Below are 21226 nucleotides of genomic sequence, written 5' to 3' on the forward strand. Positions count from 1 at the left end.
AAACTTTGAAATATCGTTATTAAATTTGACCTATAACATGCTAGCTCTCTTGATATGGGATGCTTTGATAAAGTGGTGTGCCCAAAACTCCAGTCTCTGTTTGCAGCAGAGACTAGAGAAAATATGTTAAAACCAGTTCAAATGAGAAATAGATTTATAGAGATTTGTATTCTCTACTGACAAAATTTATCTGTGCTGCCCAAGATAGACATCATTTGTGCTGCTTTGGAAAGGAATTATTTGCCTTGCTAGAAGTTTTCTATATCCACAGAGCTATAAAATAACCTTCTCACAAGCAATCGAAGGTCACACTTCTGTAGAATTAGGTAATTACCAGAGGGCCCACTGGACAATGCCTAGCATTCTGTTCAAAGGATACTCCAAGACAGGATTCTCTGCCTCACTGTAGCTTCCCCAGAACCAAGCACAATGTTGTATATGTGTTTGTCTTAATGGGTAATCATCAAAAGAGCTAACTTTCAGGTAGAAAGCATAGATAGGATCCAGCCTTTGAGATATGTGTTGTGTCAAAGGCATGTGATATATTAGTGAATATTAAGAGATGAACCATTTTATATAATATTAATTTCTTTGGGGTTCTTGCTAATGCCAATTTTAAACATGACTTTTTTTGAATTTAGATCTTCATTGCCATTATTAGTGCCTATCAGTGAATGATAATATACCTTAATTTCCATGACATTTCAAATGTCATGCACTTTTCTTATCATTTATCCATCCAATATTTACAGATAGTGAAAGTAAGTCATCAACATACGATATGACAATTTGGTGCACAAATTATTTTCCCTCAGAATATGTGTCTGGGACTCTAATTCTTAATGTTGCTAATTCCCCCTCACTATTATCCAGCCATCTTTGTTATATTACTCAAAAGCAATATACCTGTATTTAAAGAGTCTCACTGAAGATAAATAGGAATTCCATTATTTTTATTAAATTGATCATCATGATGATATGTTCTGAAAATGTCCTTGTCTGTTGCATTTCTTGGCTCAATGTGGAATGACAGAGTCAAATGACATTAAAATTCACTGCTACTAATGTTTAATATCTCACTGGCCAAATGTTTATTTTGTCTTTATAATAAATATTGATTGGCTCTATTTTTAAAGTAATACTTTTCCAACTTAACAAACATAATTCAGTTCAGATGCCAGACTCTAGCTCTTAATTCAACCCTTGCCACACTGTCTAAAGGAGGTGTGCAGAGGAAAGTACCTTGCTGTAGAAGCAACCGTGTGCTTTCAGCACCAGGCTGCTCCTTTGGAGATAATTGTAATTTCATTCTTAACTTCCCAATGATGCACTAATCAATTGCGCTGGCAATGATATTCTGAACAGTAGATTCATATGGTAGTGAGTAACTCAACTTAATATCTGAAATACACATGAACTTGTTTAAATACTAAAATGATTGGCATTAGCCTCAAAACTCCACAACACCGGCCAGGCGCGGTGGCTCACGCCTGTAATCCCCACACTTTGAAAGGCCGAGGTGGGCTGATTGATTGAGGTCAGGATTTCAAGACCAGCCTGGCCAACATGATGAAACCCTGTCTCTACTAAAAATACAAAAATTAGCCGGGTGTGGTGGCGGGTGCCTGTGATCCCAGCTACTTGGGAGGCTGAGGCAGGATAACCACTTGAACCGGGGAGGTGGAGGTTGCAGTGAGCCGAGATTGTTCTACTTCCCTCCAGCCTGGGTGACAAAAGTGTGACTCTGTCTGAAACAAACAAACAACTCCACAACGCTTTTTCGCCATTTTCAAGTATAGCCTTCTCTCCTCAGTAAGAGGAGAAAATACTGGAAAAACAAATATCTCTAACAGCTAAATCTACCTGGTTAGTTTTCTGTCCCTCCTGAAAGATAGGAGGTCAGACTGACCTTGGAGAATATTTGATTAAGGAGCAAATTGCTTTAGGAATGGGATAATTTTACTTAAACCTCAGAGCCTAAACAGATCTTTTATTTAGGCTTAAACAACAAATGAACATCTGTTCTTTTCAGTTTAACGAAACAAGCTGTTCTTGTACCTGATAAATACAAGCCATGGCTCAGCCAGTGAATTATAAAATGCATGAAGGATAAAGATATCGATTTGAATGTGCGGAACAGGCTGGGCTCAGTGTCCTCCTGAGCATGTGTGATCAAATCAGAGAACAGTGTGGTTGGTTCCTCTGCCTGCGACCATTATTTCAGTTCCATCGCAGTCTGGGTTCTCCAAGAGGGCACGGTTTTAAATTAAATGTTCCCTTTGGTAGATGGTTCTGAGTATTAGGTATGCACGGGTAGGGAGTCTGTGTAGAAAAATATCCTAGGGCTGTATGGGAAGCAAGTACAAACCTGGCTAAAATAAACATTACGTGTGGGAAAGGCTGCGCAGGAAATGGAGCTTGCTGTCTGTTTCACGCTGAGACATTTCTAATTTAGTGTTTCACTTTCATCCATTTATTGAATAAATACAGTGTTGTTATATGGCACAATTAAAATGAAATGGTGGGACCAGCTTTGAGTAAGAGAACTTGAGAGTATTGTCATGTAAATTCTTAGCAGATGCTCTGAATTCATTTTTTATCTGCTTTCTGGTATTGCCTAATCCCAAGAGCTGAAGTATAATTCAGCATTCTTTTTTATTATTCAGCTCCCATATTGTCTGGGAGGAGAGCCCCCCTGGCCTAATTACATAAAGTACATGAATGAATCCCTGGGATTAAGGCGGTGTTGCGGGTGCGGTGCTTGAGAGGCGGCGGTGGCGGTGAAGCGAGCTCGGCGGGCCGCAGTCCTTCGGCACCGCCACTGGCTGCCCTTCCGCATGGCGCGAGAAGACACAGCGCCTTTAGACAGAACCACACAGAGGAGGAGAGGCCACAGCAGCCTGGTCATTTCCAGACGATGGTGAACAGCCCTGCCGAGGGCCTCAGGTGGTCTTGTAACCGCTCAGGGGGGCGGGCAACCCCTCACTCCTCCAGGCCGCTCCTTTCCCTTTCTCTGAGTTTCTGCCAAGAGCACTGTGAAAATCAAAAACTGAGTCTCCTTTCAGATGCTGTTTTAGAATCTTAAGAGATTAATTCCTAATAAATATGGCCATGAGGTCATTAAAATACTAGTAACAAAAACAACCACCACCACAATGAGAGAGGGTTGGGGAGAGAGGGAATATGACCCTGACTTAGAAGACTTGGAATTTAAGGCAAAAGCAATCATAGAATTTAAGGGAATAGCATAGTCTTGCCTTTTTTGTTTTCTGTATTATTATTACTATTATTTTTGAGATGGAGTTTCGCCCTGTCCGCCAGGCTGAAGTGCAGTGCCGTGATCTTGACTCACTGCAGCCTCCACCTCCTGGGTTCCAGCCATTCTCCTGCCTCAGCCTCCTAAGTAGCTGGAATTACAGGTGCCCGCCACCATGCCCAGCTAATTTTTGTATTTTCAGTAGAGACGGGGTTTCGCCATTTTTGGCCAAGCTGGTCTCGAATTCCTGACCTCAAGTGATCCGCCCACCTCAACCTCCCAAAGTTCTGGGATTACAGGTATGAGCCACTGCAACTGGCTATTTTCTGTATACTAATATGCTTCATTTATACATTATTCTGTATGTTGGTTGCCTTTATCCTTTCAAACACAAAAACAATAGGGACGAACATCTATCATCCCATCTCCCATATTGATTTAGAAACTGCATTTGATTCAAGATCCTACAGTCCAGATTAAGATGCTAGCTTTGCAATAAACTGACTGTCTTATGACATCATGTCTTAAAATGTCATTCTGGAGTTATTGTGAGAAGTCAGTGATGATGTGGAATCGTCTTTTATCACACCTGGAATTTATGGCCACTCTATAAATCTTCCTTTGTTTTCCTGTTTCCCTGTTCCTCCCTCCCTTCTGTTTTTCCCTCACGCTCCATTTTCAACTGCAGAGAGTTGCATGTAGAATTCAGGGAAGTCCCTTACCATACCAGTCCCCTAGACTGCAAGAGAGACCTCCTGGGGCTGCAGGACAGCCCTTCCCTAAGGTTCCAAGGAGGCTCTTGAGCCAAGAATTGCATAGCAAAGACATTTGCAGCGATGTGAAGTGTCACAATGTCTTTGTTTGAATGGTGCATCTGTGTTTCTAAAAGATGATAGCAGCCTGTTCTCCCTAGTTCGGAAGTAGAAGGGAAATCTGTTGGCCAGCCCCAGAAGCAGTAGCCCTGGAATTGTCGTAGTGATAACACAAAGACTTCTTCCTCCCTTAGCAGAGCCATGTGCAGACCATGGTGAGAACTGAGAAGCCTCATATGGGTCCCTGTAGATGTGAAAATAAACTCAAGACCAAATTTGAAGCCTCAGCACTCAGGAGGTACAAAAGCCATCGCAAGATATAGTTGAAGTCCCCTTTCCATCTTTCTTGTAAATATGCAGGGCGGAGTCACGGGAACTGAGGGAGAGGACTGGTGAGCTCTATGGCTGTGAGTCCACGTGTCTGCTGACAGGCTCCAGTTCAAGGGCACGGCAAGTGCCAGGGATTGTGGGCAGATGGGAGGTGATATGACTGGTCCTGATGCAGAGGACCCTCAGGAAGGGGCAGAAGGCAAGAAGGGGTGGGCAGGGGTGCATGGTGAAAGGGGGCCCTGCCGTGCGGTGTGGGTGTGCGGAGGCTGCAGGACAGCGGAGGAGACCCACAGCAGGACAGACAGAACTACACTGCAATGATCGGTGGGATATTTCCTGTCAGAGTCATGGGAAGGAGGGAAAAAATGTGCACGTGTAGAGAACAAAATCGATTTCTGTGTGAACTAGAACGTTTTTGACAACTTTGTCTCTGCTTTCATACCCTTTTCCTTAAAAGAAAAAATAACTAGTCCTCCCTTCTTAGGGGAAAAGCACTTCTGCAATCCCCACCTCTCCCCGTCCCGTTTCTCTTTCTTATCCTTTCCGGCTCTCCACATTGAAGCAGGTTTTATCTCTCTCCCAAGCCCACTTGTGCTCCTTTTTCTTCATACTTCTCTCGGTTTTCATGATGTATGTCAGTCTTGTTGCTAGGCAGCTGTTATGTTCAACCCACCATGCAGCCTTCTGAATGCTGGAAATTAGCCCCAAATAGCTTGAAAATCACCCTTCCGCACCTGCTCTGTGTTTACTGTGAAAGCAGGAATATGAATATAAGTTCATAGAATGGGGGAAATGCATCCATATGTAGCCATGGGCAGACAGCCACGTTTGTGGTGTCCATAGCAGGTATGGACACCATGCAGTGCCCCAGGGAAAATGCCCAGGAGTAGTTCTAGAAGAAAGTACATCCTCATTCTATGAGAGCTAAAATTTCTAAATAAGATAATCTGGTGGAAAATGGAAATATACAAAAATAAATATGAATAGCATGTAGACATTGTGTGTATTTCTACAAATGTTGCTGCCTGTAAGCTTAATCAGTTTTTCCTTGCCTCTGAAAAACAAAAAGCACTCATTGATTCTATCCCACCCTCCAGCTATTGGTCTTTTCTTTGACTGATGTTAAGAACCACCAGCTGCTAGTGTCTTGATGCCATTGTAATCTAGTTTCTCCCATGTCTGACGTTGCCATTGACGCCACAGTCACCAAATCCCACAGCCCCCTCAGTGTGCATCTGCTTCTCTTCCTCTGCAGCGTTCAGCACTGCAGACCACATTTCCAACTTTGCCTTCCCTTGGCTCCTCTGAAATTGGACGGCTCCCGTCCAGTCCTTTCTTTCCTGCTTCTCCTTTCCCCTCCCCTTCACCACTCTCTTTCTCTGTCAACCCTCCAATAGGTAGCTCCTATGACATTCGATTTTTCTCCTTCAGTTTTTCTCTTTTTATTGATTATTCAGTCTTTCTAGAAGAGCAGGAGGTTAATGGTTCTCTCCAAATATTATTTTATTTTTCACAATAAAGTAATTGGAATATAACTATAATAAGATAAATAGTATAATTTCTTGAAATAAGAAAACCACATCTTTTCTGAGGTATAATTTTGGTCCAAAAAAGTCTTGCTTTATATTTGACCATGTGCAGTAAAATTAGAACATTGCTGTACACAGCCTAGTGATCTTGGCATTTCTTGGCAGAATATATTGCTCGTAGTAAGTGTTCAATAAATACTTCTCAAATAGAATTAAATTTCTAAGGCGTTTCAGACTGAAACAACGTAAGTTTTACTTTCATAACAAAATTTTCCTTGAGAATGAAGTGGTAAAACCAGTATTTAACAGAGACATTTTCAGAGAAACTGCATCTGAGGTTAATAAACATTAGCTTGATAAACATACATTATATTTTCTAAGAAAATGATTCTCCTACTTCCTGATAGTGTTTGTTTAAGTAGTCAATTAAAATTCACTGTGTTTTAAAATCAACCTAAATGCCCATCAGTGAGAGATTGAATAAAGAAAATGTGGTACATATATACCATGGAATACTATGCAGCCATAAAAAAGAATGAGATAATGTCGTTTGTGGAACATGGATGGAGCTGGGAGCCATTATCCTTAGCAAATCAACAGAGGAACAGAAAACCAAATACTGCATGTTCTCACTTAGAAGTAGTAGTTAAATGATAAGAACTCATGAACACAGAGAAGGGAACCACAGACACTGAGGCCTACTTAAGAGAGGAGGGTAGGGAGAGGGAGAGGAACAAAAGAGATGACTATTGGGTAATGGGGTTAATAGCTGGGTGATGAAATAATATATACAACAAACCCCATGACACATGTTTACCTATGTAACAAACCTTCACATGTACCCCCAAATCTAAAATAAAAGTTAAAAAAAAGAAGTCATCATGTTTAATCTGAATCCTGTGGTGACTGCATAAGCTATTTTTATCTCTAGGTCCCTGATACACAGGATATCAAAGTTCCCCTTTATACTGGAAGGAACAATCACTTTGGAAGAGAGAAACACTATTTCATCACTTTCCTTGAGTTCTTTACACCTTTTACTAGTTAGATTTTCTCTGCCTTTTCAATTTCAGCCTGTCCTTGTAAAAATGTAGACTCCAAAATGAAGGCAATCTATGATATGGCTCTTTCACTTAGAATTTTGTAAGATACTATGATTTTTTTTTTTTTTTTAGTGTTATAGTCACAATACGTGAATGTATGGAAGCATGTTTTTATGCTTGAATCCTTGATGTTGAGAATGTACTTGACGAATAAGGCTCATGTTAGATAAATTTTCATTTAACTATGATAGAACTTTTTTGAAACCCCACACTTAGTATACACTGGCAACTTAGGATGCAGACTGACAAGAAGAAGGGGAAGTTGAAAGTGGTCAGAAACCCATCACAAGAAAAGTGGGGCAAATGGAGCATCTAACATAACACAGCTTGAGGTTGGAACCCCATGAGGTCATGAGCATTCTGCACCATCACGGAAGCTGCATCCGTTTCCCGAATGCTCAGTACTGCCCTGTCCAGTCAGACAGAGGTGTATGGCAGTAAAGAATCCAGCCACAGATGAGTCATTGGCAACCAGGAAGGTAATAAATCTAGTGTGGGGGACTGGCTGATGTTTGGTCAATGTCTCCTTACGGAGCTCCACCCAAATTTCTCCTTTTCGCTTCTCCTCAGTCGCAGTATTCCCCTCCTGTTAAATAACATTAGTCTGGAGAATAAATGCTCTTCCCTGTCTACTACACTGCGGGAAACGTCAGCCACAGCCTCCAGTTTATTAGGTCAAAAACCTTGATATCATCCTCTCTTCCTGTCATAGCCACGTTGATCCATTCACCAGAAAATCCTGCTGGGGCTACCCAAATACACAGAGAGCCCAGCACATTTTTACCACTTCTGTCGCCATTGCCTTGGACCAATGCCTCTCACCTGGACTATAGGAAGGGCCTCCAGATGGCGGCCCTGGCTCTTTCCTGCCCCTCTCCAGGCCCACTCAGCCTCACAGTATCAAGGATGCTTTTCTTCAAAGTCGAGGAACAGAGTGTGCTGAAACCACACACCCAGGAATCAGAGTCTGAGCCGAGGTCCTGATGGTCACCTGCAGGATTCTGATCCTTACCCCATTACACTGACCTTTCTAAACTCATCTCCTACAGCTCTCCTCTCCCTTCCTCTTCTGCAGCCACACTCGACTCCTTGATATTCCCAGAGCAGCCATGCACCATCCCCACTCCGCCAGGACTGCAGTCCCCTAGAGAAGCCACAGCTGCCTCCCTCATTGTCAGGCATCTGCTCACAGGGAAAGCCTTCCTGCTTTATCTTTCTCCACATCTCTCATTGGATTTGACACACTTCCTTATTTACTTTATTTGTTTAAGAGTTGGGGTCTCTGTCATCCAGGCTGGAGTGCAATGGTGTGATCATAGCTCACTGCAACCTCAACTTCCTGGGCTCAGTCCGTCCTGCCTCAGCCTCCTGAGTAGCTGGCACTAAAGGTTTGCACCACCATGTCTGCTTAATTTTTAAAATTTTTTGTAGAGATGGGGTCTTGCTGTGTTCCTCAGATTGGTCTCATACTCTTGGCCTCAAGCCATCCTCCTGCCTTAGCCTCCCAAGGTTCTGGGACAACAGGCATGAGTCACCGTGCCCAGCCCTTATTTACTTTTCTTTATTATTATTATACTTTAAGTTCTGGGATACATGTGCAGAACGTGCAGGTTTGTTACGTAGGTATACACGTGCCATGGTGGTTTGCTGCACCTATCATCCCGTCATCTACATTAGGTATTTCTCCTAATGCTATCCCTCTCCTAGCCCCCCACCCCCTGACAGGCCCCAGTGTGTTCTCATTGTTCAGCTCCTACTTATGAGTGAGAACATGCGATGTTTGGTTTTCTGTCCCTGTGTTAGTTTGCTGAGAATGATAGTTTCCAGCTTCATCCATGTCCCTGCAAAGGGCATGAACTCATCCTTTTGTTATGGCTGCATAGTATTCCATGGTGTATATGTGCCACATTTTCTTTATCCAGTCTGTCATTGATGGGCATTTGGGTTGGTTCCAAGGTTACTTTTTAATTCTACCCCTACTACCATAAAGGGCTTTGGCTGCTTATTCCCTGCTAGATCCCAGCACCTGGGAGCATCCCCAGCACAGACTTGGTGCTCAGTCAGTGCTGGTGAATTGATTGATTGATCCTGAGCAAGTGAACCACAAACTCCGATTCCAGATATGAAACTAGGTAACAGTTGTTCCCCTCATCCCAAACCAGGATAAGGCAGGAAGAGCAGGCTGGCTGGAAAGGTTCATGTTTACTTTTTACAGTCCATTGGTTTGCCTCAGACACAGAGGAAGTGAAGCCTAAATATAGGTGTCTTCAGTGGATTGAGGTGACCTGTCTGTCTTGGATGACAGACGCTGGGACAGCGTGGGGAGTGAGAGTAGATAAGTACCTCTCCAGCTGCTCCTGTGCTCAGGACTAAAGTCCTGCTCCAGGCTCGTGAACCGTATGGCCTCAGAACAAAGTTACTGGGGGAATGTGTTTTAACTCAGGAATGGAATGTGACCCTGTCTTTCTATCCGGTGACACCGCCTATAGAAAACACTCACATTCCAAAAGACAAGATGTTTTACATAGAGTATCTCATCCTGTCTCAGGTGATCTTTTTCTTTAGTTGACACGTCAGAATTATACCATTTTAAGTGTCAAAAGAACAATATAAAATGAGAAAAAAAGCATCAGGTGCATTATTTTTCATTCTGACTTGTTAATACTATATTCAGATGCTTGAATTATATCAATTAAATTCTTGGTTATAATTAACAAAGTTCCAGAATGAGAGAATTATGAGAGAGAATAAAAAAAAGAGTGATTTCATTTCAGTGTATTACTCTGGCTAAATGTTAGAAACACATGGCTTTCCTGAGGGCATGAATGAGTTCACTGTTAAAGAGCCTCCAGGCACTGAAGGCCAGCAAAAGAAGACCTCTTTTTTTTTTTTTTTTTTGAGACAGACTCTCGCTCTGTCGCCCAGGCTGGAGAGCAGTGGCACGATCTCGGCTCACTGCAAGCTCCACCTCCCAGGTTCACGCCATTCTCCTGCCTCAGCCTCCCGAGTAGCTGGGACTGCAGGCGCCCGCCACCACGCCCGGCTAATTTTTTGTATTTTTAGTGGAGACAGGGTTTCACTGTGTTAGCCAGGATGGTCTCGATCTCCTGACCTTGTGATCCACCCGCCTCAGCCTCCCAAAGTGCTGGGATTACAGGCGTGAGCCACTGTGCCCAGCCACAAACCAAGACTTCTTATTCCTACATGTCCAATATCGTGGTGGTTACTATTGAATTTTACTTCTTCAGTTTTTAAGGGTAAATCTTATCCTTTTTCACTCTAGAACCATCCAGGGTTAGGACTTGTTAGTTGTCATCAAAACTGTAGCAATGGTGGTGAAGAGCTTGGCCCTGGAGTTAGATCGTCCTGGGTTCAATTTCAGCTCAGCCACTTTCCTCATCTGTATCAGCTTCCCAGTGCTGCCGTAAGCAGGCACCACAAACTCCATGGCTTAAAGCAATAGACCTTTCCTCATCCAGCTCTGGAAGTGAGAAGTTCAACACTGAGTTGTCAGCAGGGCTTCCTCTGAAAGTCTGGGTGGCATCTGCCCTGGCCTCTTCCTGGTCTCTGGTGGCGGCCATAGATCCTCAGTGTTCCCTGATTGCAGCTGTGTCACTGACACCTCTGCATGCATCATGTGGCCCTCTGCTGTGCATCTCCCGTGGCGTTTCCCTCTTCTTTTCAGGATATGAGTCATATTGGATTAGGCCCCACCCTAATGATCTCATCTTAACTTGAATACTCTACAAAGACCCTAAACATCACGTTCACTTATCTTGCACGGGGGGGACACAGTTCAGCCCATAACAGCATCCCTGTGAACTTGGGTAAGTGAATGAATGCCTACAACCATTATCTGTCTCACTATCTAAAGATGATTGTCATCCAGGCCTGCATCTGTGAGGAGGATGTGAGGTGATATGAAAAGCCCTTTGCATTCATTCAGGGTTCAAGAAATGTGACTTACCATCTCCTGCTCCACAGCCCCATGTCTTGACTATCATTTATTTAAACTTGCTACATTCAAAGGCAAGCTAGGAGACACCATAAAATGTACAAAGATATCCCCTTACTCTGGGTGAACTCACAAACTTTGAGGAGAGGTCAGAGTTTGTAACACAGAATAGAATTTATGTCTCGTCTGGAGAAATGCAAACAGACAGTTCTGAGGGAGGGCAGAGCGTTGCTTGTTAGGTGACTTGCCAAGGGCATTATAGCAAACTGGTTACAAAGTGGGAACCTAAATCTCAGTTTTCAGATTCCCAATTCAGTTTCTTTCCTATTTGAACACACTGTACAATTATATCACTTGTCACCTTTTAACCACTCAGACATTATCAAACCTAACCCATGTTTGCTCATAAGAGGTACTAATGTCAGCTGGGCACGGTGGCTCACACCTGTAATACCAGCACTTTGAGAGGCCAAGGCAGGTGGATCACCTGAGGTCAGCAGTTCGAGACTAGCCTGGCCAACATGGTGAAACCCTGTCTCTACTAAAAATACAAAAATTAGTCGGGCGTGGTGGCGGGTGCTTTAATCTCAGCTACTTGGGAGGCTGAGGCAGGACAATCGCTTGAACCCAGGAGGTGAAGGTTGCAGTGAGCAGAGATAGCACCATTGCACTCCAGCCTGCATGACAAGAATGAAACTCTGCAAAAAAAAAAAAAAAAAAAAAGTACTGATAGCATGTGAGAGAATCATTAGGGGATGCCCATAGCCTTCTGGGTGGTCCACATTCACTGCCCTTTGCACAGCTTACTCCTGTTTCCCAACCCTCTACATATCCCACATCATACCCATTTGCCCTGCCCTGTTGTACAGGGGAAATTCCCTTTCTTCTTCTGCAGAAACCCCAATAAAAATTAATAAAGTAAAATAAAACACACAGCTACCAACTTTAGTACATGGCATGTAAGAAATCACATTCTTGTCACCCATCAAAAGCAAAACAATTCATGAGTACTTCATCCATCAACAAATCACTGTAGTCCATTTAGTGTGAGCAAAATAATGAGCCACCTTTTTCATATCCTTGCCTCTGGCACTGCAATTTCAGTCTCAGTTACTTCAGTCTCAATCTCTGTTACTTGCCATTTTTTGTTTTTATGCTTTCCTATGCACCAAGTTTGATACGTGAGCAAAAATCCATCTATGAGAAGGAAGGGTGGTTGCTGATACTGATAAATTCATTCTGGTTTATGGCTAGCAAGATTATGAGGATTCTCAGTCCTGGAAAAGTCATACACTGACTTTTCAGTGAGAATGCTGAAGATTTAAGAAAGGAGATAAGAAATGTCTCCAGCTGAGAAGGTAACTGGGTACTGTCTTGGTCAGTTCAAGCTGCTGTCCCAAATTATCATAGACTATGGTGGCTCCTGAGCAACAGAAAGTGCTCATAGTCCTGGAGGGTGGGAAATCCAAGATCAAGTTGTCGGCAAATTCAGTATTCAGTGGAAGCTCGCTTCCTGGTTTGGAGAGAGAGCCTTCTTGTTCTCTCTATGGACGGTGTTCTCACATGGTGTTAGGTTAGTGCAAAAGTAATTGCAGTTTCGGGCCGTGAACATTAAGTCATTATAACTAGACTCAAACACATCTTTATTAATCAAAATAGGGACCATTACAATCAACACATTTTTGCCAATGCGAAGTAAGTTTTGTTTATCCCTGTAGCTTAAAATTCTGTGCTTTGAGAATCGACAAACTCTTGGATAGCATTTTCTGCATCCCGCCACTTGCGGAAGCATCTTCCCTGCGAAAAGTTGTTGAGATGCTCGAAGAAGTGGTAGATGGTTGGCGAGAGGTCAGGTGAATATGGTGGATGAGGCAAAACTTAGTAGCCCGTCTTTCCACTTTTGGTTGTGTGACGTGCAGCCAGGCGCTGTGATGGAGAAGAATTGGGCCCTTCCTGTTGACCAATGCCGGCTGCAGGCGTTGCAGTTTTCGGTGCATCTCATCTATTTGCTGAGCACACTTCTCAGATGGAATGGTTTCGCTGGGATTCAGAAAGCTCTAGTGGATCAGACCAGCAGCAGACCACCAGACAGTGACATAACCTCTTTTCCGGTGCAAGTTTGGCTTTAGGAAGTGCTTTGGAGCTTCTTCTTGGTCCAGCCACTGAGCTGGTCATCGCTGGTTGTCATATAAAATCCACTTTCGTCGTGCATCATAATCTGATCAAGAAACGGTTCATGGTTGTTACACAGAATAAGAGTACTTTGAAACAACATTTTCTTTTATTCTCAGTTAGCTCATGAGTCACCCACTTATTGAGCTTTTTCACCTTTCCAATTTGCTTCAAATGCCAAACAACCTTAGAATGTTCGACCTTGAGTTCTTTGGCAACTTCTCATGTAGTTGTAAGACGATCAGCTTCGAGGATTGCTCTCAGTTGGTCATTGTCAGCTTCCAATGGCCAGCCACTACACTCCTCATCTTCAAGGCTCTCATCTCTTTAGCAAAACTTCTTGAACCACACTGCACTGTATGTTCGTTAGCAGCTCCTGGGCCAAATGCGTTGTTGATGTTGTGAGTTGTTTCCACTCTTTTACGACCCATTTTGAACCTAAATAAGAAAATCGCTCGAATTCGCTTTTTGTTTTTGAGACGGAGTCTGCTCTGTTGCCCAGGCTGGAGTGCAGTGGTGCCATCTCGGCTCACTGCAAGCTCTGCCTCCCGGGTTCACGCCATTCTCCTGCCTCTGCCTCCCGAGTAGCTGGGACTACAGGCTCCTGCCACCACACCCGGAAATTTGCTTTTTATCTAACATTATTCTCATAGTCTAAAATAAATATAAAATAAACAGCAAGTAATAAGTCATTAGCAAAAAACATAAAGCAAGAAATGCACACTAACATGATGTATAACATAACCACATTTATTTAAGAATGTATTCCAATATCAAATGGCAAATTTCAACAATGTGAAAACCACAATTGCATTTACACTGACCTTATAGGAAGGAACAAGCCTGTTTTCTTCAGCCTTCTCTAAGTGCACTAATCCCATTCATGAAAGCTCCATCCTCATGACTCAATCACCTGTCAAAGGCCCCACCTCTTAGTACCATCATATTGGGGGTTAGGATTTGAATGCAGGGATTTTGATATACGTTCTGTCCATGGCAGGTGTGTTTCCCAGCCTGTGTTACACTCCAGACTGTACTGCCGCACATGTGAGCCCTCGTTTACCCACAGTACCTGCCGAAATAAGACGTGTGTGATTCCTGTGTGGCTGTCCATGGGATATGTCCCATACTCCCACTGCTTTCTCCAAGGAAAGCAAGTAAATAAAGATGTGTAGGCAAAACACTCTCTCCCTTAATTGCACTAAGGAAACGGAATAAACTCATTTTAGCAAATCCCAAATTTACTGCAGTGAACTTTAGATGAAGCACTAAGGTATTACACAGAAAATAACAGAAAACTGATGACTTCAGCTTTGGCATTGCATTTCCTTCAGCTTGCAGAACAGCCCAACATGAGAATCATAAACACAGAAGGCAACAGGATGCAACTGCATGTATCTTTGCTCATTTCCTTTTTGGTTTTCTCCTCTTCCTCCTCCTCCATTGTAGCCTTGCCTGTATCTCAGGTTAACCACTGTAAGCGCAAAGGGAATTTTACATGGATTTTTTAAAGTGGGCGATATAATTTTAAAAGTCATTTTTGAAAAACCTATAGGAAACTATTATATTGCCATGAATTTCAGCTAAGGAATGGAAGTCAACTGGCCACTGATGCTTTGCGAAATAAAAATGTCCCAGAATATTTTCAATATTCAATATCTAATATATGGGGAAGAAGTGATTCTATCTCTCAAATAAGTATTCTGAATGAACATTTTGGTATTCCATTATTATAGACTCTAGTTACATCTGAATTCACTCTTAAGTGGCCATAAAGAATGCTTAAATGTCTTAAAGGATGTATTTTTAAGGAGCATGCCAAATGTTTAAAAATGGCTACTGGATTAATTTTCATATTTTCATTCCCTTCAAATTTCCTTTGGTTAAATGGTTTGAATTGCTCCATGACAGTGCTAAACATGTATTAGAGGACTGAAAAATATATTTGATGCATTGTAAAAATGATTTCGCTTGTAAAAGATAAGGATTATTTCCAGTTCCCTAGTAAATGCACAGTGAACAGGTATTTGGGTATTCCTGGGATAAAGAAAGACGGGGAAACTTGGGAAACGATGTAACAAAGACAGCCCTGTTGAATGTGATTATGTGCTTGGCAAATGCAGTCACTGCTTTCTGTCTCTGCTGCTTTTCACAGGTATAAGCCGCTGGCTGATACGTTCCTGCGTGAGAAGAAGGAACATTTGGCTGCAGAGCGATGTCGGCTTGTTCTCCAGCAGTGTAAATTACAAGGCTGGCAGGTCGGTGACCTACAAGCTATGAAAATACCACTTTAGGATTTTAAATAAATGAGCTGAGTCATTGCAGGGAGCCACCAGAGTCTTCCTGGCAAAAACAAATTCCTTTGATGTGTTTGGCAAGGCGTGACATTCAGTGTATTCGCTGGAAATTTGTCATTCTTTATGACTTGCTGATTTTAACATCTTGCAGCCAACATGAGGAAATCTAAGAGGCTCCCTTTACAACCATGACAGAAGCTCATGAGCCCCATTCTGTTTGCCCATGTGCCAGATTCATACCTTGTCACTAAAGCATTTTGTCGTATTTACCCATAGCAGGAGTCAGAGGAGCCAAAATTGAAGAACTAAGGTTGATTTCTGTGTGCAGAGTTGGTCTCTCACAAGTGCATGTTTGACCTGGACTTCCATAGCTTGTTCAAGTCTCACTCAGCTCCCCTTTCTTCTGTTTCTTGTTGCCCTGCTTCTCACCTGCCTTACAGTGAAAATGTCACTATCCTTTGAACCTCATTTGTTGGCAAAAGCCTCATAATTGGAAACACTTTATTATAGTCTGTGATCGATTTGATGGCAGAACCTAGGGGCCAGTGAAAGCTATAGCTAGACTTGCAGAAAAAGAAAATAACCTGAGACAAAATTACAGGCAAATGTTCACCAGAAACAGGAGAAGATGGTTCCAGATCTTGTTAAATACGTTCAGCAACATCAGAGTCCATCCTTGACTCATTTTAGGAAGAAGAGGTTTGAAGTGAGAAGAGCAGATTAGAGCAGCAATGGGAAACCACGCAGTCCATGACACCAGGAATTATTTGGAAGTTTCTTGCTGTAAAACCACCAAAAGTGCGTAGGTGGCAGAAACAACGGTAGCTAAAAGCTTTGGTAAAAACATGACGATGACTGGAAAGTAGACATAATTTGCATCTTTAAAAAGTGATAGGGAGAATATCTATGAGTAAAAATACATGATAATTGATGAGTCAAAGGATGAGGACTTGGCTTTAGAAATGACATGAGCTCATGATTCAGAATTGCTGAATAGGTCCAAAAGTGGCCCAGTCTCAGTAAAACAGGGAGGGAAGACTGGATTGACACTCGCACACTCATCTGTCTATGACAAAGAACAAAGAACCTAGAATTTTGGCATTGATGAGTAATGATTTAATTGTCTGTGCCACCCAATCTTTTTCTTTGTTATCTTTTTTCCTTTTCTTTTTTTTTTTAAACTAATAATGAAATTTGAACTTTAAATAACAATCTGAAGGAGGAAGCTTACTCAGTCTGAAGTTGTCAGTGATGCACATCAGTGCCAAAAGATTGGGTAAAAAGGGAAGGAGGAAGAAGGAGGAATTACTAACCAGAAGTGATGTCCGCCAACCCCTCCAGAGTCAGTGACATAGGGGTGGGATTCACATATATCAGCGTTTATTCGGTCTATAGGTAACTGAAGTCAGTTCAACGGAATCACTGCTGAGATTTTGAATAAGTAATTATATAGTAGTAGTCCACCGATGATGTACCACTAAGGTATTCTTATTGTATTCTTTTGCTTTTAAAGAATACTTACAGATAATGATATACATATATATGTGTGTGTGTGTGTGTGTGTGTATCTGTGAGATAGATGTGTGTGTATGAGGGAAAGGGAGAGGGAGAATTTTTATTTGTAGAAGGAAGCAAGGGAATCTGGAATAATTCTTTCACTAAGAGAGTAATTGGAAGTAACCACAATACCTGAGCAGTGATCCCTCTGATAGACCACTGTAAAGTACCGGCCAAATATGAGAGGAGACTGGAAGACAAATCGGTACACCCTGCCAGCCATCATTTCTTCTGTATCACTGCTTTTGCTAGGATACTTGAAATTGCAGCCGAGGATAGCATTAAATTGAAACATGCATTAGGACTTTCAATGAGAGTATTAACATTTTTTTAAATGGGAAAGGGATCCCATTTCATGGCACTATTTTCTCCACACTTTTCGCCTGCCTGAAAAGAAGCTGAAAATACAAGACAAAAAAAATTAAAAGGAAAGAGAAATAAATGTGCTTATTCACTGAGCATATTTACCTATGAGTTCCCTGTTGTCTAGTCAGAAAAAACAGTGTTTCTTCAGCTTCTTCAAGATGTAACCTATGATGTACTTTATACTACCAGACAAATAATCAACTTCACAGAAATGAAGCTTATTCATACTTCACTTTTATATTGGTCTGACAATGGAAAAAAAGCTTTTGTTAAAAAAAAGTAAATAAAACAAAACAAAAAACACTCATTCCTAACCTGGAAAGTTAGACTCCTCAGTTGCAAAAGCAAAGCATTTGTTTGAAATGTATTGCTAGTTACAGGAAGAATTCCTCCTAGTCTATTCTGTTTTTAATTGACACAGCAATTAAATCAGAAGCTGTTAGGCTGCAGGGACAACAAGGTTGCATCTGATGGTTAGTGTATCTGTAGCATTGTTTCCAAATTGCTGAGAGTTACAATGTGTGTTTTCATTAACCAGTCAGTTCATCCTTTAGTCCTGAGTGGTTAGCATGAAATGAATGGTTATTCTTTTCCATATTTTTAAAAGCAGTGCTGGAGGACCGAAGAGATTAGAATTACATTTTGCTGCGTTAACTTGTATACAGTGTTAGCTAGAAATTCATTTCTTTTAACTGAACATAGTAATTTCATTGTCATTCTAATGGGTCTTGGAGATCTGGCAGGTTCTGTCTTCTCTTTTTAACTTTAATCAGACCCTGTAGAAGGAAAGCCTTGAATCATCAATATGAGATTGTAACTCTGGGATTCTTATACTCTCCAACATTGTAGCAATTCAGTAAGCCTTGGTGCACATTTGATTTCCTTCTGTTTCAGATGAGGATAAAGATGTCATATCTTCAGTACTATTTTGTACGCCGATCTATACACCTGTGTCTGCTTTTCATGCTTTAAGTAGTCACAGCTTTGTAGTCTGTACTGGAATTTTTAATATTTAATAGGTAATAATTCCTGTCATCTACAGAGTATATTACAACTATTCGTAGTTTTTATTTTATTTTATTAGAGCCTAATAAAAAAATCTGTGCAGAAAAGGAAAGTAGACAGTGTGTACAGGAGTGACCTTATTTTAGATTTGAGGAAATTGAACCTCACAGAGAGCCCTTGTCTTAGTTAGAGATCAGTGTACTGATCAAAATATTAGGTGCAGTTAATATTCAGTTTCAGTGGGAGCACCACTTTGCTGAGACCACGTCTAGCTTTTACTATGTCATGTTCTTTCCACTGCATTTAACTCGATCTATATCTTTTAATATAACTATCTGAAGTCATTTTGCTCATATTACAGGACTTGAAAGGGATAGGTTATGCGTCACAGTGCGAGCTCTGATCAAAGACACTCATACCCTTTATTCGTCTGAGCAGCCTTCGCCTTGTACATAGTGCCTTTTTTATGTTTAAAATTCGCCCAGCAAATGAAGGAAAAACAAGCGGACTACTTCCCATTACAGGGTGACTCTGATCAGAATCCTTTTCTACCCAAACTGTCAGCCAAACTGACCCTGAAATAGCACAATGCATTTGCACCCTCATTCCCAACTACATCTTGGAAACAAGAGGAGAAGGAAAAGGAGAAAAGGAGGAGTAAGGAAAGAAGAAGATAGAGAAGGATAAGAACTGTAATCAAGTGAAGAGTCTCAGGAAGCATTTGATATTGATTATAATTCTGAGAGTTAAGACCTAGATGTGTCTCAGGCCATCCAGAGGAAATGACAGGGGTGGGGGCAACTCATGGGCGGTGCTGGTAGAAATGCAGGTCAAAGGAGCAGTGCTGCACCTTCGCACCTAGAGCAAAGGCAGTTTGAAAACAGTTTATTAGGCTATTTCCGCAGATCTGCACCATTTCCAGTATACCGAGTTTTGCTCACATGCCAATTCTCAGCGAGGCATTCCCTGGCTACTAGATTTTAAATTCTCATTATCCTCGACCTTCCTACTGCATCTTCTCATCCTCTTCTCTGCTTCGTTCTTCTCCATGGTGCCTAGGACCTTCTGTTACGCTTCAGATTGCAATCCTTAACATGCTGTTCACCACCTTTCCTCCATAGCATGGGAGCTCCATCCCAAGGGCTTTGTGTCCGCAGCTTACTGCTGCATCCCCGGCATAGAAGCCAGAGAAAGACACAGGACAGACACTCTGTGCCTGGAAGCTGGTCCAAGAAATGAGTTTCTGTAAATAAGAAACTACCAAACAATACAGTATACTTGATGTGGATTCAAAGACATGTAAGAACTTTTATAGGCTGGGCGCAGTGGCTGATGCTTGTAATCCCAGCACTTTGGGAGGCTGAGGTGAGTGGATCGCCTGGGGTCAGGAGTTCAAGACCAGCCTGGCCAACATGGTGAAACCCTGTCTCTACTAAAAATACAAAAAAATTAGCCAGGCATGGTGATACCTGTATTTCCAGCTACTTGGGAGGCTGAGGCAGAAGAATTGCTTGAACCTGGGAGGTGGAGGTTGTAGTGAGCGGAGATTGTGCCATTGCACTCCAGCCTGGGCAACAAGAGTGAAACTCCGTCTCAAAAAAAAAAAAAAAAAAACAACCTTTTAAAATGTATTGTTTTGAAATGAAGTAAGAATCAAATGGATTTTTAGCTTTATATCTGTGTTTATAAGATACATGTATTAATGCATTACTTCTATACTTACAGATAATTTTTAAAATTTGAAACTACTACGTAAATATAATTTCAGCATAGAATACTGTATAGGGTCAAATTAACTATTTTAAACATTTGTGAAAAAGCTGTAAGTCACACGGCATTTTGCACCAAAGCATTTTTGTTTTCCAATATATAATTTCTGTTATGTGTTTATACCACTAGCCTGTACTTCTCAAAGGAATCTTGTGCCTTCTTTCATATAATTTGAACTGGTCACCACAAGTTTTGGCAAACTCATGCATGTTGCTGTTTCCTTAACATACTCAAAATTGCTACTTTTACATAATGTGGTTTGATTTTGAAGAAAGGAAAATCAAGATGTAGTGGTGGCTAGAAGGCAATCTTTCACGTTGGTGGCTTCTTATGTTTACAGTGAAATGATATATTTTAAAAACATGGTGGACTAGTCAGAGCCACGTCCTTATTTGCAAAGTGGGATTTATGTAACTTGTTTGCAAAAAGGAATGGAAGTGTTTTGAAATGATTTGAATAGGACCTGCATGACTAACTTCTAGTGCTGTTTTCTGTCTCAGCAGATAGAGTTTTCTTTATGAAACAAAGAGTTCATGGATTACTTCACTATGGAAAAGTATCCAAATAGTTTGAATTAACTCATAGTTTGAAAACAAGTTAAATTAAGCCAGTAGTTATTAACCATCTGCTATTTGTTTTATTATTGTTATTATTCAGGTATTTTACTTATCTAAATATATGCATTTTAAATTCAGGGCTATCTTAAGGTAACTTGGAAAGGATCCCTCTGGAACTGTGTACGGTTAATCAGACTATTAGCCTGAATTTCTCCGAGCCACAGAAAAGTGACTGGACAGCAGTTAGGCCCATGTGGAACATGCTTGTTTTTCGTGTTATGTCATTTATGTAAAATGAAAACCTTTGAAGCTAATTCTAAGTGGAAAAATAAGTGGTATAATCTGATTTTCACACATTTTATATGCATCAACTGGTTATAGGATGATTTCTTCTGTGTAGTTATTTGAATGCTATATTCATTTTAAAGCCATCTGGAGGGATGACGAATGAAGAAACAAATCTGTCAGAGTCGGTCCATGTGATACCAGGGGTGCTGCTTCGGAACACACAGCACCC

The 21226-nt window shown here is 41.5% G+C and overlaps 1 protein-coding gene across 1 annotated transcript in view; it reads left to right on the plus strand.

Moving 5' to 3' along the window:
* MYO16 (myosin XVI) overlaps positions 1 to 21226 on the plus strand; it is a 617076-nt gene that overhangs the window by 492179 nt on the left and 103671 nt on the right. Inside the window, exon 28 of the mRNA XM_015121440.3 lies at positions 15313 to 15415. Coding sequence (XP_014976926.3) covers positions 15313 to 15415 — 103 coding nt within the window. The remainder of the gene's footprint in view (positions 1 to 15312; positions 15416 to 21226) is intronic.

Source organism: Macaca mulatta, chromosome 17 (assembly GCF_049350105.2).
Source record: "Macaca mulatta isolate MMU2019108-1 chromosome 17, T2T-MMU8v2.0, whole genome shotgun sequence".
Classification (NCBI taxonomy): Eukaryota; Metazoa; Chordata; class Mammalia; order Primates; family Cercopithecidae; genus Macaca; species Macaca mulatta.